The sequence below is a fragment of the Castor canadensis genome, chromosome 4 (assembly GCF_047511655.1).
Source record: "Castor canadensis chromosome 4, mCasCan1.hap1v2, whole genome shotgun sequence".
NCBI classification, from domain to species: Eukaryota; Metazoa; Chordata; class Mammalia; order Rodentia; family Castoridae; genus Castor; species Castor canadensis.
In genome coordinates, this window is record NC_133389.1 from 82852325 (window position 1) to 82870623 (window position 18299).

The window sequence follows — 18299 nt, forward strand, 5'->3', positions numbered from 1 at the left end:
TCATACTCACTATACATCCATAATCCTTCATCCACAATTCTGAAACCCAGTCCTCTGACATTAAGGTTGTGTGTGCTTTGTTTTATAAACTTACTGGACTTGGACTCAGTTGCCAGCAAAATCTGACCTTCATTGACTTAAGATTACCTTTACTCCATTAGCTGCATTTAGGTGGAATATCCAGTTTGCTGTTGAATGTCAATATATTGATTACTGGATTCATGTCCCATAATCTGCTAGAGATGCTACTTATTATTGAATATGGTATAAACATGGAATAACCTTTTGAAAGTCCATAAACTCTGAATCCCAAAGCATATTTGACTCTTAGGTTCACATAAAGAATGTGGACCTGTATATGGTATTATCAAAGCTTTGGTCTTCCAATCTCATAGGTAAATAATAATAATAATTTCTTTTTGATTTGCACCTTTCTGTAAATCAAGTGTACTTTTCATTTAGCTGTGCTTGACATTCTTATTTTTCTAAATGTTATAATGGTTTTGTTAAAAAATAAAACAAGTCATTATCTGAGTTACATATTAAAGGAGTAATAGATTATGTATTTGCAAATGTGACTACTTGCTAAAATTTATATGTAATCTCAAAAGAGTGGCAGGGTTCTCTTGGTCATTTATAGACATGCTCATCAGATGTCTATAAATGAAGTGAAGAATTTGAGTGATCAGATGTAGTTGTTTCCTGCTGACATCAAACAAGGCAACTTTGTGCCTTGCTTCCCCTCTCGTACTATACACATAAAGCAGCCTTTTGCACTGAAGGTAGTGCCATATTCTTCGTATTTTTGTGCTTATTGTTGGTGATTTTGACGTTTACAAGTGCAGCACTGAAGTGTTGCCTAGTGTTCCAAAGTGCAAGAAGGTTGCCAAGATGCCTCTTGGAGAAAATGTAGATAACCTTCCTTTAAGCATGGCTGTGTGTTCAATGCTACTGAGTCAACATTATATATTAAATAAGATGTCATTAAACAGAAACAAAGTTAAATATTGATCAGCTGAGGAAAATTGACTAGAGGCTTATGGGAACTGAACTAGAGGTTTATGGCCTGGAACTCCTGCACTCAAGTGATCCTCCTGCCTCAAGCCTTCCAAGTGTTGGGACTATGGGTGGGTACTAGTGTGGCTGGCTATTTACAGCTTATACATATATATATATCTAAGCTCAGAAAAACCTTCCCCTTTCTGAAATATTAAACAATTCTCACATATTTCAAGTACTTTCATAATTGTTTCCTGGATTTATGTTTGATATCTTTTAAACAGATGTCAGTATCGAGAATGAAGTAGGTGGTATACTCATTGATTAAGCTGCCATGTACAAAGCTGCTTCCTAACGATCTGGATGTGGGGATACAGATGAGATGAGACAGACTGGCCACGATCTGCAACTGTTGAAGCTGATCCATCTTTCTTTTTGCTCTTATTCTGTACATTTGAAATGCTCAATATTACAAAGTTATGAAAAAAATAGCGATCCTTTTTTCTTTCTAGTTGGAAGAAAGGAACTCTCCTTACAATGATATATCCTGGAAACCTGACCCAACCCATTCACTAGATAGCCTATTTTATCTCCAGTAATTTAAAAGATTACCTCTATCATAAGCAAAATTCTAGTATTTATTTTAGTATTAATATTTCAGTCTATTTCTGGACTGGACTATTCTATATTTTACTGTTCTATCTGTATATTAATATACTGCCACCAAACTATTTCTTTAACATTACTTTGATAATATTTTTCAGTATCTGGAAGTTTTAATATTCTATCAAGGTTAAGCTTTCAATAAAAACCAATTAATTTTAAGGTTTATAGTGGCCCTCATTATTTCAAATGACAAAGGCATAATAAAAAACACTTACATTTATATAGTTTGCATTGATGTAGTCTTCATTACCTTTTAAAATGACCCGTGTAGCATCATCTGAAAAAATTTAAAAGAAACTGTGGGTTTTTGTTTGTTTTTGCATTGCAGATTAAACCCAGGGCTTAATGGGTTTAATCTCCATGCTAAGCAAGGTACTCTATCATTGAGCTACATCCCAGCCCAGAAATGATGTTTTAATAAAGTTGCTAAACTTAACAGAGATGATACTTACAAGGCGAAATATCTCTGTATCTATTTTTGGAAATGTTCTGAGGTAATTTGGCACAAGACATCGTCATTCCAGGTTTTTTCCGATATAGTTGCTTAAAAAAACAAAAACAATTTAATTCAATCAACAATTCTATTTTGTTTTTCAGAATTATTTTTATGCTAACAGGAAACAAGGTCTTTGCCTTGGGATATTTCACCTACACTATGATACACTTTAGGCTAGTATTGAACCAGAATTGCAAAGCCGAGTTCTGTAGTTGCTGACATGGATTATATATACTTTGAAAAATGGCAAAAGTGAACATAATTTTGCTCAGTGAAGTTTCTGATATTTTGAATACTAAATCTGCAGAGTACATCTGGTTTTCATTTAGTTCGTTAGTGTATACAGTACATGAACTGAGAGCTTTTTAAAAGAAAAACTGACATGTGCCCTAAATGTTTTATAACTACAAATACTTATCTATTATATATGCTTCAGCGCATCAAATATTAATGATGGCCATTTTTAAAAGACACCTGAAAAACCTCTTACTTTTATTAAAACAAATTAAGTTCATATATAGTATAAATAAAGCCTTTCAAAATCCACTGTACATTCACTAATCAAAATACAAATTACAAGTACTCAAGAAGTGTTTTTGTTCATCTGATATAATGAGTTGAGATTCTTGAAGACTGCATTCATAAAAATTTGAGAAATAATAAGGTATAAATTTCAAATATAAAAGTTTCCTTTAACTTAGAATTTTTGTTTTTGTTTTGTTGAGACAGGGTCTTGTTATATGTAGCACAGGCTGGCCCTGAACTCATGATCCTCCAGTCTCTGTCTCCCAAGTGCTGGGATTATAGGCACTATAGGCACTATACCCTGCTCACTCAGGACTTTTAAGTCAAAATAGCCTATCTGATCTTCTATCTTTCATAAAAACAGCTACTTAATTTCAGGAAAAAATTTTCAGTTTTATGACAAATGTATAAAATTCCCTTATCTCTCTTTTCAATAGACATATATTCACAGGATCATAACTAGTATTATGGGAACAATTAAACACATTTTGGAACTCTTTATGTCAAATATTTGTCAATAATGAACAGTAGTTTAGGCTATAAAAACCTAATGAGAAACTATGGGCAAACACCTTTTCTGTACAATGATATTACTTACATCAAATTGTGTCAGGACTGTTCCAGTGATAAGCCCCTCAGCTAACTGGATCATCGATTCCCGCAGGGAATGGTCATCTTGATGCACACTATCTACTGGGGCTTTCTCAGGAATGTACTGGAAGTCTGGCTCATTTTCTAGCTTTTCTTCCACTACATCATATACAGCTAAAACAAAGCAAAAAATACACATGGAAATCTTAATGGAATTCATAAGAACTCATCAGATATGTTCTGTAGCTTTGTGCCACAAAAATAATTCATTTATGAATAACTGCACCAGATCTAAGTCTATGTCACTGTGCGGGGGCCAAGAGTGGCTGTGGAGTTGAAGGGCTTTTGCTGTACCTTTGGAGAAAATAAGGGTTCTAGCCAGATGCCTGAAAATGTCTAACAACATGAGGAGACGTTAAGAAAAAGAAAAGCTGCTAAGAAGCAGCTCTGAATTTATCTACTCCTAATTTGTGGGACCCAGGGTAAAATACAAATACAAGACTGAATACCATGTACCTAAATATGGTAAGTTACAAATATGCTCTACCCTCTTTTCTGAACACATATACAAATCAACCTGGGAGGCCAGACCCCAGAAGAAAAATCAAAGCCATAATTCATGCTTCCAATAGTCTGAGGAGATCAAACTGTAGGTCCCATACCTGTAGCCTAGCCCATTTCTTTTCTTTTAGCCACCTTGCTAGCCTAGGGAACACATATGATGTGATCTGCTCTTAGGAGACATAGACATGTGGAAAATGCGTGCAAAGGCACAGGAAGGCCATTTGAACAGAGAACAGAGAACTGAAGGCTAAAAAAAGTACATTAGAAAGGAAAGAGAGGTTACAGGTATGAAAGATCTTTTGCAAGGACCTAGTTGAGTTCCCTTCCTAATTTAAAGCATAAAAGTGGGAATCAAAATTGCTCAAAGGCCATTCCTTTGCCATCATATTCTGGCTCTGTTCCAGTCATGACTGGAACCAGTGAGCGTTCTACATCAGTAGGATGCTTTTGATGTTGCCACAGAGGAAACTCAGGGAACTGGCAAAGAGCAAGAGCTTACGGTATTTAGTATTTCTTCAAACCCAGGACTCTGTCCAGATGAGGACATGACATGATTAGGCTAGTGAGCATCATCTACTGAGAACATAGGATTTAACTACAACTTGTTACAGATTTTTCCAGAAATGGACAGAGATCAAAATTTACTCATCCACTCAATAACTATTTACTGAGTTTAGAATACCATTACTGGAGCAATTGGTGGAAAAGGGAGGCTATTTTAGCTAGCGTAAGGAGAGAAAGCCTTTCTGAGAATGGCATTTTAGTAGAAACCTGAATAAAGTGAGGGCATAAGTCATGCAAGAAGAGTTTTGGGCAGAGGGAACAGCAAGCTCAGACTGTAGAGTACATCAGATTACATTTAAGGAGCAGTATGAAAGCCAGTGTAGAATAAAAGAGTGCAAGACTGAGTGGGAGGTAAAGGAACCAAGAATTTGGATATTTCTCCAAGTGTGAATGGAAGCCACTGTGTTTTAAGCAGGAAACTGACATTAACATATATTTTCAAATGCCTACTCTGGCTACTGTGTCCAGTAATAAACAGTAACAGGTTATGACAGACACCAAGTGCCACATAAAGTACTTACCATTAGGTCGAACTAGAAGCACAAGTTCCCCAGAATGTCTCTCACAGCTAGCTTTGATAAACAGGACAACTTGATCATGGGTATGTTCTGCAATGTCCCGACCATTAATCAGTACAACTTGGTCCCCTTCATTTAATCGAGGGACACAAAGGTCAGCCTGTAATGTAATGCAGATAAGGTTTCAGATTTTCACGTGGCTGAAAGTAAATTATAGAGATTTGTTTTTTATAGACTGTATAGCAGAACTAAAAGAAAATCACCTATGCATTTATTCATCTATTTAAAAAAAAAGAAATCTAATTTTCTCATGAAGGTTCTATTTCTTTCCCTTCTTCATTCAACAAATTCCTTCATGATGACTCACTGTTCTGTGCCTAGGGAGCTGGAGACGAGAGATGTGACCATGGAAATGTGCACATTACTGCTGTTTGAGAGACTCTAGATAAGTAGCTGAAGGAACTCTTGGGAGTTATTTTCACAGCGTTGAAAGTTCAAAGGATAAAACATTTAAAGTGGATCCAAACTTAGGATAATTTGTTAAGGCAAGAAAAGATGCTCATTTTATACAGTCAGTTTTATGACAAGAAGGAGGCAAGCACTATTCAAGTTACAGGTGATAAGTTCCCACAAAGAAATAAACATATTACTTTTTGAATTATAGAGTATTATTTTCTCATTTCTCTATACCTTTATGAGAAAAAGATTTTAATGCTTAAACAAAAAATTTAAAAGCCCTAAAGAACAGCCATAATTTTTCCAACTGGCTATTAAGATCCCAGTACACAATTTCATTTTACATGGTAATTTTTATGGTCCTGTGCTACTGTGCAAGATTAGGACTGCCTGCACTTTATTAGGAAAACAACCCAGTAATGAAGGCAAAAGAGATAAGAGAAACAGAAATATGGACAGCATGTTCTGGGAACACAGCAATAAAAACATATAAAAGTTAAGTACTGCAGGAGATAGGCCAGACAGAGAAGCAAATACTGAGGCAGGGTCTCTCAAAAAAAAAAAAGAGACCCTCTCGTGGCAAAGGTATGAAGAAATGAAAGTGCGACTCCTCAAAGTCACTATAAATACAAATTCCATAAAATCTAACAAGGTAGTGTCACTAGTGGAAACAGCACTGTTCTAGAAGTTAAGTTCTTCCTCTTATGAAATGTGTGATCTTAGATACCCGAAACTAAAAATGGAAGAGATATTTGGTCTAATTATTTCTTAGAGTTATTCTGAAGATCAGATAAAATGAGACAATTCAATACAAAGCTTTCAAATCTGGAATATTCAAATTTAAGGTTATGGTCATTCTTTACAGTTTTTTTTCTCTACTTCTGTAGTAAAGTAGATGACAGATACACCCATTTTGTGCAGTATGATGCTCTGTGTACCAATTTGGTCCCACATTTTTGTAAATGTCTTTGGGGTACGTGCAGTGAGGTGAACTGCGAGCTGAGAGTATATAGCTGGTAGAAAGGAGAAAGTGGTCCAGAGAGGACTGTTATGAGTCTCTTACATTAGCACTGAAGGTAACTCTCTCATACTTAATCTGTCTCTTGTCAGATGTAAGTTTTGTTTGCATTTCATTCTGATCTGGAAGGTCTAGATAAGCTACATATTGAAATCAATTTTGTTAGAGGAAATATCATTGGTTAAGAGATTCATATACGAAAGAAAAATATGGCTTTAACTGGGGACTATCTATTTCAAAGGTGCCCAATACAAAAAACTATTTGTATTTGAAATTTTGTTTCTCCCAATCACCTAAAAATATGATGTTTCCTATTAAAAGACTATGGTGGTCTCTAAATTAATAAAATAATATGAAAATGATAAAATCCTGTTGTTTTAATGCATTCTAAATTCAACCAATATTTGTGAACATAGGTCCATGTGGCAGAAGAGGGAAATTATTTTCTGTTTGGAAACGAACCTAGGTATAGAATACTCCATGAACATCTTTAACTTATTTGAAACCTATCCGCATTCTCTGCTCAAAAACCAGTACTGTTTTTGTGTTATTCACTGACCACTACTACTGCCATACAAAGAAAGGGTATTATCTTTTCTAATTTTAAGAATACATGTTCATTGTCATGATTCAGATAATTAAAAGAGGAACAGAGAAGAAAAGTGGAAAATACTAGCTAAAAGACTATTAACATTTTTAGCATGTTTCCAAAAATGTATACAAATTACAAATATGTATGTGGAATTGTAATGTGTTTTTCAATAATATCACTTTATGGACATATTTTCATATTTATGTAGAGCTACACTGTATCATCTCGATAGCTCAAAGCAATCTATAATTTATTTTGCCAACTCTAATGACACACATTTTGACTTTTTTTTCAATTTTATACTACAATGAACATTCTTGTTTAAGTATCCTTTGGTTTCCAATCCAATTATTTCACCAGGGACAATTCCTAAAAGTAGAATTGTCAGATCAAAGTATATATAATTGAAAAAAGTTTTAGTTAAAATTTTTGTTTTTAGAAAATTTATAAACCACATAGTTATAAGAGCTAGTTGTTAAGAAATCATTTCTCATGTTCTAGAAGCAAAAGCTTTAAAAAACATTTTTGTTACACCTTGTATTTATGTCTATATTTCTAAATAACATCTGTTTTTCTTTGCTTTCCTATTTTAGACATTACCTATTAACTTCCTACATGACAGATGAGAAGTCAACAAATGCTTATTTCGAATCTGCGGTCTCAAACACATCCACATTTCCCAATAAATATGTCTTGGTTTACGCGTCCTGCTTTTGTCCCCCATCCTTCACATGCATAATGTGATCCCATTTTATACACAGTATTCTTAGAACCTGTCTCAGTCAGTTTTCTCATTATTGTGACAAAACACCCGACAAATAACTTAAGGGAAGATTTACTTTGGTTCATGATTTCAGTCTAGGGGCTGGCAGATTGGACCAAATGGTTGAGGCCTAGAGTGCCTGCCCAGTAAGTGTTAGGCTGTGAGTTCATGCCTTGGTACCACCAAAAAAATAAGCTTCAGTTTATTATGATTATGGTGGGGAGGGCATGGCAGAGCAGCTCACTAATAATGACCATGAAGCAGAGAAAAAGAATGCCTGTACTAGCTAGCTCTCTCCTTTCTTTCCTTTTATTTGATTCTGGGCCTCAGTCTTTGAGATGGTGCCATCTGCATTTAGGGTGGCACTTCCTCCCAGTCAATCCTTTCTAGAAACTCCCAGACAAACCTAGGGGTGTGCTTTACTAATTTCCTAGCCACTTCTCAATCCAATCAAGTTGCCAGGCAAGATTAACCATTACAGTACCATCTCTGAACAGTAAGTTTTTTAAAAGGAGGTATCTGATCCAAGCTGGATCTATTAAAGGTTACTTCTTAGTAATTTATAACTAAGAATGAGAGGTTTAGTCATTCTGGGTTACTGAGCTGGTTATATACAAATTTGGACATTATTAGCAATCATAAAAACCACTGAAGAATGAGGATTAGAACAGTGGTAGGTGCTTCTATAATTTCTATTTAGTGGAGATTTAGCAGTGACAATCTGATTTACATGTGTGTGATGATGGTGTCACAGGACTTGGCTTGAAGCTGCTACTAGTATATTGCTTTCATTTGGGCTACATATTTATATGGAGTGGCTTGAAAGATAAGCTGATGGTGGTTTGCACTAAAAGAGAAAAATGAAACAATCACATAAAGAAACAAGAGACGATGCTGGAGCTGTGACTGAAGTAGCAGAGTACCTACAAAGCCCAGTCTGCCCTCCCTCCACTCCTACCCCCACCCCCAACCCCCAAAAAGAAGAAAAGAAACAGAGATGACAAACAGAGTCTTGAGAGTTCTAAAGTTCATCTAGAGGTCTGACTATATTTCTGTCCTTAGGGATTTAGTGAGACACCTCTGTAACTAATAAATTTTTTGTTTATGCTTATGCCAAGGGTATTTGTTGAACACCTTGTTATTTGCTACCAACAAAGTCCTTGAAAACCAGAACCAAACTCTCATTATCAGAATGTCCTTGATCAATACTGACTGTGATTTTCAAACCAACTTTGAAGCTGTGCAAAGTAACAAAAGAAACAGCTGGCATCTTTCTCTCAAACTGTTGTTTTGTATCTGTCCCAGGACAGATAGTTAAGTAATAAAGAATATATGGAGTCTATTTAGGTTAAAAAAATAAAATGAATCAGGGCAGAAAACATAAATGGAAATATAAAAGCAATATCTGCTGCATGTAAGACAACACACTCATAAATAAGAATTGTCCTATGCCGAACAGACTGTTTATGATAAAAACTGTTTATGATTGTTGAAACTTAATGATGAGTAATAAAGGATTCATCATAAGTACAAGGATACACATAAGGTTTTCTCTACTTTTTTAAGAACATGCATATTAAAAAAGTTTTAAATTTGTTTTTATAATATCATTTCCATTTAAAGTAATTTTTTTAAAACAGAAGCTACGCAAATATCATATACAAGTCTAAACAAAAAAACCCCAACAAAAATCCCACAAAACTCTACCTTCATCTACATTTTGTTGTTTAAGAAAGTTGTTTTGATAGAACCTGATAATATTTTGGAAGCACTGAAAGCCAAAAATACCTTCTTCATAAGACAGAGAAAAAATAAAAACTACTTTCTCAGCAACTTAAAGATATTTAACTAACATTTGGTGCTTGATAAATCATTAAGTTCTCTCTTTAATAAGAATGATAAAATAATATATGTTCTTAAGAATAGGATTTCTGAAAAAATGTGGGTAACTCACAGGTGTTCCTGGTGCTACTCGGGACACAATCACAGGCATCTTCTGATCATATCCTCCCTTGAAAAGAGAACAGGTGGAATATTACCAAATTAAGAACGTATTAATGTAAAAACTGAGTACAACAAAAATTCCAGATTACCTTTACATTGAATCCAAACCTTCCATTTTCATCAGGTTTCATTCTGATTAGAACAAGATTATCATGTGGAATACCACCATTAGGCTTGAAAAGACAAAAATAAAAAACATAATTTTCTTCATTTACAATATCTCTTCAGATATAAAATATGCTTTTGTTTGCTTATGTTATCTGCAATATATAAAGAACCATAATTCTAGTAGAAATGTTAGTTCAGCAAAGTAAATTTCTTTGACTAATAACTTGCAGATATATTCTCTCATGACTTCTTGCCACTACATTGGCAAGAACAACATTGGCAAATTGAAAGAATCTGCTGTCTTTATTTCCTCTAATCCCATTCTGCTAGTCAGATTTTCATCCTCACCATTCTGCCACAACTGTCCTTAGTTAAGGACACCAAAGATTTTACACACTGCTAAATCCAGTATTCAATTCTCAGTCCTTATCTTACTTACCTGTTATTTGACAAAGTTGATCAATTTCTCCATGAGTTTTTTCACAGCAGCCAGTACCTGCTTTTCCTTCTCGCTTTTAGCATCTTCTCAGTATCCTTTACTGGCTTCTTTGAGCTGCCTCAGTTTTGTAATTTGCAGGATTGAAGGCTCAGTTTCTAGAACCTCTTATTTAGGTAACTATATACACGTTCTTGGTGATTTATATTTTGTCAAAGGTTTTAAATACCATTTATATGTCATCAACTACCAACATTATAATTCTAACTCAGACTTCTCCCTTTAAGTTCAGAATCATACATCCAACCGTTTTCGTATTCGAATGATTTTTTTTTAAGTGGTGCTGGGGATCCATGGACAAGGGCCTTGCACATACTAGGCAAGCATTCTACTCTTAAGCTACTTCCCCTACTCTTCAAATGAATTCCTAACAGGTATCTCAAACTAATCAAACTGTGTTCCTGATATTCTATCTATACCTGCTTAATCTGCAGCCTTTCACACATCTCAATAAAAGACAATTTCACCTTTCTAGCTCTTTAGGCTAAAAACATTGCTATTACCTTTGATTTCTCTCTTTAGTATTGTCTAGAATATGGATCCATATTCAGCCCCATCTCATTCCTTGCCCCACCACTACCCTGATCCATCACCATTATTACTTGCTTGCGATACTGCAATATTTCACAGTGTCTTTCTTTCAGCCCAGTTTTTAGTCTGTTTTCAAAACAACAGCTAGAGTGATACTATTAAAACTTCAGTGACATGATGTTATTTCTCTTCTCAGATATGTGTATTTGCTTCCTATCTCACCTAAGATTTAAAAAAAAATCCTTGTAAGAAAGCTCTCAGGATTTAGCCTGTTTTGTCCACATTTAATCATTTTCCTCTAGTCACACTGACTCCTTTTGTGCCCCTTGACTAACTCTATCAATCATCCTCCTGTTGCTATGATTTGACTATGTTCCTCAAAAGTTCATATGTTGCAAACTTGATCCCTAAATTTATAAATTAGTTATATTTGGAGGTAGGGCTTTTGGGAGGAAATTAGGATTGGGTGACTTTTTAAGGAGAGGAGGAGACCTGAGCTGGCAGGCCTGCTCTGTCTTGCCATGTCATTCTCCCTACCATGTTATATGATGCAGTAAGGCCTTCACCAGATGCCAGCACTTGGTTCTTGGACTTCCCAGCTTCCAGAATCATGGGCTAAATAAACCTCTTTTCTTTAAAGATTACCTAGTTAGAGCAATAACTATAAAGATTACTTGGTTATAGCAATAGTAAATGGACTAAGACACCTATCTTTATACCTATTATTCCCTTAGCTTACCTGCTCTTCCAGTAGATATTTCATGCCTTATCACTAAGTTCATCTCTAGCTTACACTATCTAAAATTGCAATCCTACTCCTGAAATTTCCCTAAATCTTTCCTGCTTTATTTTTCCTCTCTAGCATTTTCATTATTTAGTATGCTCTGTATTTAAAATTTTACCTTATTTACTATTTATCCTCAATATGTAAGTTCTTTGAAAGTAGGTATCTGTTTGCTTTGTATTTTATTCAACTATATTCCCAGAGCCTATACCAATACATGACACATAGTAGGTACTCAAATAATTTTTGAATGAAGAAACAAATTAGATTTTAAGTTAGTTATTAGCAGGGACCATGTCTTATTTGGCTTGGTAGGCATACGAAGTTCTATCACTCTGGGCTGGAGGTGTGGCTGAAGTGGTAATGTGCCTGCCTAGTAAGTGCAAAGTCCCAAGTTCAAACTCCAATAACTCCCCGGGCCCCCAACCCCATCCCAAAATTCTATCACACACTAAGAGTTCAGTAACTATGAATGCATGCATGAATGAATGAATGCATGAAAGGGTCATACACAGTAGTCACCACCTAGGTAGTACTAGAGTCATCACTGGTTGTGGGTATGGATTTTGAACTCTTGATATATTCATGGTGGTGAAGCAATAAGCAGGGAGAGTAGAATAATTTTGATTTTAGATAATTTGAGAGTCTATGGGAAGAGAAATGAAAGGGCAATGAGTGCAGTGAATACCAGAGGCTTTTGGTCCTGCATATCAATACCTGCTATGGGCTCTTCTGCCTTTGCATCTTATTTCATTTTCTAATATACCTTTAACTTTCCTGAAACACACCTATATTTGTCTGTCTGTATATTTCTTGAGGAACACAGTGTATCCTTAAGATGAATTGACAATCTCACTATGTTTTATTTAAATGTACTTCAGAAAGCAAGAAGAATTCATAGGGGATTCTAACAACTCACCATTTTATCATGTAAAACACATTCTTTAAGGCAAAAGTACTAAAATAATTCATAAGTTATTCTGTAAAGCAGAGTGACCATATACTCAAAGAACCTGGAAAAAAGACTCTGCACTAAGGAATTATATAGTAAAATCAGTGATAATTAATGAATTATTAGCATATATTCTGAAGTACATGTGTGTTTAACATACTGAAATTAACAAAGACTTGTGAAGAACTTAACTTTTAAAGCAAAAGGCATTTTACCAGTGAAGATAAAAGGAAACTCCACAATTGAGTTACTTCATGATCAAAGATGACAAAAAAGAGAAAGTACTATAATTTCCAACTAAAACAGTAAAAAAGAAATTACATTTAGAATTTTAAGAATCCAAAGAAAGTAAGAATATTTGAAGGAGTAACTTACAGTAGACTTTTCAGGGGAAGATGGAACATCAAATGTTTCATTAGTATGGTTTTCCAGATCTTGTTGAGAATATGAATAATGAATTTGGTTCCAACTGTTTTTCTTAGATTGTTTGGGTGGTAATGCTGGAGGATGCCCATCTTCAGGGGTCTCTTGTGACCTAGATAAGAAAAAGGGGGAAAATGATTATTTTAGAAATTAAGTAACCCAGATATTTATAATATCTTGTGGGGAGAGGCTTTAAGTTATTTATTTGCAAGTGCCACTTTTTAATAAAAATGTTCTTATCTTTAAAGTATTAAAATATCATCAAATACTACTTTATCAAATCTGTAAACAATTACATTATAAAATACAATTCAAAGGTATTCCTATGAAGATGTTTATTAATTTGCTCTACCATTTTTTTTTTGGTAAGGCAGGCAGATAAAACACCTGGCATAGTCTAAAGAACTTAAGTGAAAAAATATTTGCAAATCATATTCTATAAAGGTCTAATATAAAACAACAACAAAAAACTTTTGACTGACCTTTTTTAATACTATACATGATAGTAATGAACTGAACCACATGACAAGGATTAGAAGAGTATTGAGATCAGTGAAGAGATAAAACTGGATGAAACACTACCAGGCATAATTTAATGTGAGAAAATAAAAATCCAATTAACATTAGATAGTATAACCCTCTCTTAATGTGTAGCAACAGAGATTGATTAAAAAAAAGAGGTATTATAGGAGAAATTTCAAGGTAGAAACTGCAGTTTTTAAAACAAGCATAATATATATAACAATACTTATGAGTTTTCCCCAAAGGAGAAAGGCCAGAAGGGGGAAATCAGTGGTTCAACTTGTATCCTAAGAGGGCATCCACAGAACTGAGTTTGGGAGTAAGTAGGAAAGGGAAATTTCTTTTCTTTTCTTTTTTTTCTCAGTATGTATTAATTGTACCAAATAATGGGTTTCATTATGAGACTTTCACATATTATGTAATTATTTTGATTTTATTCATCTCCCCCATCTACATCCCACAGGCCCCTTTCCTCTTCCCAAACAGTCCTTTCTTTTGCATTCATCATTTTTCTTTAAATCTAGACTTTGCATATGAGAGAAAAGATGTGATATTTCTTTCTGATGACCACCACTTCTATCTACTTTCCTGCTAATAACATGATTTCTTTCTTCTAAATAGCTGAATACTCCATTGTGTATATATACATTTTCTTTATCCATTCATTCATATAGCCCAGCCCACAACTTGGCTACTGTGACTAGCGCCACAGTACACATAGGTATGCAAGTATCTCTACTGTATGCTAACTCACATTCCTTCAGGTATATATACCCATATGATCCTGCTTCACTGGATCATTTTTAGTTCTATGAGAAACCTCCATACTGATTTCATAGCAGCTGTGCTAATTTATTCATAACCTATGTCCGTATCTTGAAGTATTTTCCCTATTCTATGTCTTCCTATAGTAGTTTCAAAGTTTCAGGTCTTACATTAAGGTCTTTGATCCACTTCAAATCAATTTTTGTACAGGTGGAGAGAAAGGGATCTAGATTCAGTGTTTGTGTGGATATCCAGTTTCCCCAGCACCATGGAAAATGGTTCTTGATAAGAGCATTGACCCTTACTGAGATGGCAGGAGTTCTTTTGGTGGAAAAAAAGATTACTGCCTCATTTTTTAAAGGGAGATAAGAGAGTTGATGGCTGCTGTGTAAAGCCACATGACTTCTGTTACAGTACCTAAGCATGGATTTTATCTAATATTTACTCATTTTTGCATGTGTGTGTGTGTGTGTGTGTGTGTGTGTGTGTGTGTGTGTTGAGACATGATCTTACTCTGTAGCTCAGATTGGTCTGCAATTTACTAGCTTGCTCCAAGCTAGTCTGAAATTTGCTATGTACCTCAGGCTGGCCTTAAATTTGCAATCCTCCTGCCTCTGCCTCCTGAGTGCTGGGATTATAGGCATGCACACCCTCATGCCTGGCTGAGGTTTCCAAATAGCTGATTGTTGTAGATGGTTAGGTTGGTCTGGAGAGTCCCTGCAATATAATTATGTGCTCTCCAGTAATCATGGGATTAAGAGAAACCAGGACTTTAAGACATCCATATTTACTTTAATTGATAATATTTCTAACTCAATGGTTTCAATATGTTTAAATCTAATAATCTGCCTAAAATGATCCAATGGATGGAGTGATCAGTTCTGAAAACACACACTCTACAAAATTTACCCGTAAGTGTTAATTCTGGATGTTAAAAGAAAGGTGAGATAGGAGTGTAATTCTAAAATATTTCAAGTGTTCAACTTTCATTTTGGATTTTTTAAAACCACAGATAACTTCCTTAAATTTTGATATTCTGTTGAAGATGAATATGAATTTATAGTGTTTCAAAGTACTTTGCTGGTAACAGAGTGGTATTTTGTCACACAGTAGCAAAGATTTGTTAGAACTGTCAGTCAAGATGAGGGAAAAACTTTCCCAATTTACTTCAGTCAAGTCAGCTTTAGCTCCTCATGAATGCTTCAACAACAGCAGTAAACCTACCTTATTCTGCAGCCAAAGCAGCTTGCTGCTGCTGCTGCTGCCTCTTGCAATCTGTATTCTATTAAGAAAAAAAAATGTAATCACCCAATTCATACACTGTGATGATTTTTGAACAAATGCCCTGGCTTCCCTGTTACAAATCACCAGGAGTATATTAGTATTTATGATGTGAATTTATTACAAAAAACATCTGTTTTCAAAAATTTATTCAGGGCAATTGTTTCATAAGATTACCAACTAAAACAGCTTAATTTTCTATGAAGCATTTAAAGAGGTGAATGCTCAATATGGTCTCAATTACTCCTGCATATAAGTGGTAACTTTATTTTAAACAGTATAAGCAATCTCTCGTAGTCACTTAAAAATTAGAGCACTGGTAAATTAATCTCAAGATTTACTTCACTACAATCTTATCTGCCAACGAAAAACTATGGGAAAGACCCTAAAAATACTTTACTATTGTTGAAATGCTTTCTGCTGATCCAAATTGTTGTTTGAATACTTTTCACATTTAGCCAATGGTAAAACTAAAATCTGTGAATTCTAAAGTAACGAGTATTTTCTCTAAATTACAAATCAATAAAATCTTGAATGGGCTACAAAGTTCAGGTATGGAAGGCCTGAATTTCTACTTTGTAAGTTGGGATTAGTGTTTGAAAGTGTGACTTTTTTAAGATGTTATATTATCTTTCCTACTCATAGAACAGAAATACTTTATGTAAAAGCTGCCTATAAGCAACTAATTAATTACATAATGCTATAATACCATAATTAATAGTAATAGTATTAATAGTTAATCTGATTAACTATTACTGTTAGGTTTTTTCTTCCCCTTTGGTGGTACTGGAGGTTGAACTCAGGGCCTTGAACTTGCTAGGCAGGTGCTCTACCACTTAAGTCACTCTGCTAGCCCTTTTGGCATTAGTTATTTTTGAGACAGGGTCTTGTTTTATTCCTGAGCTGGTCTAGACCCCTATCCTCCTATTTGTGCTTCCCCACATAGCTGATATGAGAGACACACACCACCCCACCCACCATTGGCTGAGATGGGGTCTCATGAACTTTTTGCCGGGATGGTCTTGAATCATGATCCTCTTGATCTCTGCCTCTAAAGGACAGAGTCTTGAGCTGTCATATCCCACCTCCTTTTTTTTTTTTTTTTCAGTACTAGGGCTTGAACTCAGGGACTACACCTTGAGCCATTCCACCAGCCCTTTTTTTGTGATGAGTTTTTTTCAAGATAGGGTCTCACAAACTATTTACCCGGGGCTGGCTTCAATCCTCCTGATCTATGCCTCCTGAGTAGCTAGGATTACAGGCATAAGCTACCAGCGCCCAGCCATATCCAGTCTCTTTAGTTTTATTATTCACCTGATCTATTCAGAACTCTCTCATTATTATGATTATTAATTTTCTTTTTGCAGTGCTGAGGATCAAATTTAGGACCTTATACATGCTAGGCAAACTGAGGACTGAACCCAGGGTCTCACAAATGCTACATAAGCACTCTACCACTGAGCCATAAACCCAGTCTTTGCTCATTATTTTTGAGGTTAAAACTTGCTGAAGTTCAAATACAGTGGTATAGATTCAAAACTGAATACAAATATGTAACTTAAAAACATTTCACAGTTCCCGTCTATCCTGAACTTACTTCTCTACTTCAGGTAAAGAAAGCAGAACAATGGTAGTTTAAGGAGGTAGACGATTTTGAAGGTTTACAAATCTATACATGTGGAAATATTTAATTGTGTATATGTGTGTGTCTTTCCCTAAAAAAGGCCCTTCAAAAAAAGATTAAGATAATTTGGCTAGGCTTCAAGAGTTATCTTATATTTTCAAAGTTTTAAAATTTGAAAATGCATGGTATCAGAAAATTAGAATTATAACTTTTAAAGTAATAAAAGTATTACATTTCCACTAATTATATTTCTTGCTCATTCATTTTCTACAAGTGTCATTGTACAGTCTCTGTCCTATTTCTCCATTCCTTATAGTGTATACACACACACTGTTTTACCAAGGCTAAACCTCTAATCATGATAGATTGGCCAACCATGGCTCCTATATCTGGTCAGGTTTATCCAGAGTACTATAAATGCTTTGCTGATCACTGCTCTTCTACCCCACACTCATTCTTTCTTTAAGACTAATCACATTCACTTTATCTTTACTCCATTCTCCTTTTCAACAAATAAGTTTTCTAACTGATCTATGTATCATGTATGTATTTTACCTTTTTCCATTTCTCCCACTTGAGTTTGAACTACCTATGTTATATAAGCCAATAAAGCAAGATATTTCATATTGAGAGAAGATGCAGATTATGCATTAAACCGATGGGTTATAAATACTGCATTAGGAAGATGAATTTATGTATCAGTCGGTAGGAGCAGAGGATTATGAATAGAAACAGACTTGAGAATTGGTGTGTGCATGTTTACTATGACCTACCCAGTGTGATAATCATCTCACTTATTTCTCCCTTGTTACTGAATTCTCTCAGCACTGTCTATTTAAACTTAGGGTTCCTTTTCTTAAAAAAATATGAAGAAAGCTCTATCTTTCACTCTTCTACTCTCTGTTATGTTATCTGCACAAATATTTGAATGTATGCACTAAAAATTAACAGATAATCAGTGACCACAAAGGTGAAGGAGAAAGATGCAATAAGAACTCCAAGGATAAATAAGTCCATTTAGAAATATATATACAAAAATCAGATAAATAACATCTTA

At 34.8% G+C, this 18299-nt stretch overlaps 1 protein-coding gene across 4 annotated transcripts in view; it reads right to left on the reverse strand.

Moving 5' to 3' along the window:
• Positions 1-18299, reverse strand: part of Ptpn4 (protein tyrosine phosphatase non-receptor type 4) — a 171741-nt gene that overhangs the window by 19566 nt on the left and 133876 nt on the right. For all 4 annotated transcript variants that reach the window (XM_074070542.1, XM_074070541.1, XM_020184859.2 and 1 more), the window contains 7 exons: positions 13003-13162; positions 9846-9929; positions 9707-9763; positions 4927-5083; positions 3285-3451; positions 2118-2208; positions 1881-1942 (listed from right to left, as the gene is read on the reverse strand). In XM_074070542.1, coding sequence (XP_073926643.1) covers positions 1881-1942; positions 2118-2208; positions 3285-3451; positions 4927-5083; positions 9707-9763; positions 9846-9929; positions 13003-13162 — 778 coding nt within the window. The remainder of the gene's footprint in view (positions 1-1880; positions 1943-2117; positions 2209-3284; positions 3452-4926; positions 5084-9706; positions 9764-9845; positions 9930-13002; positions 13163-18299) is intronic.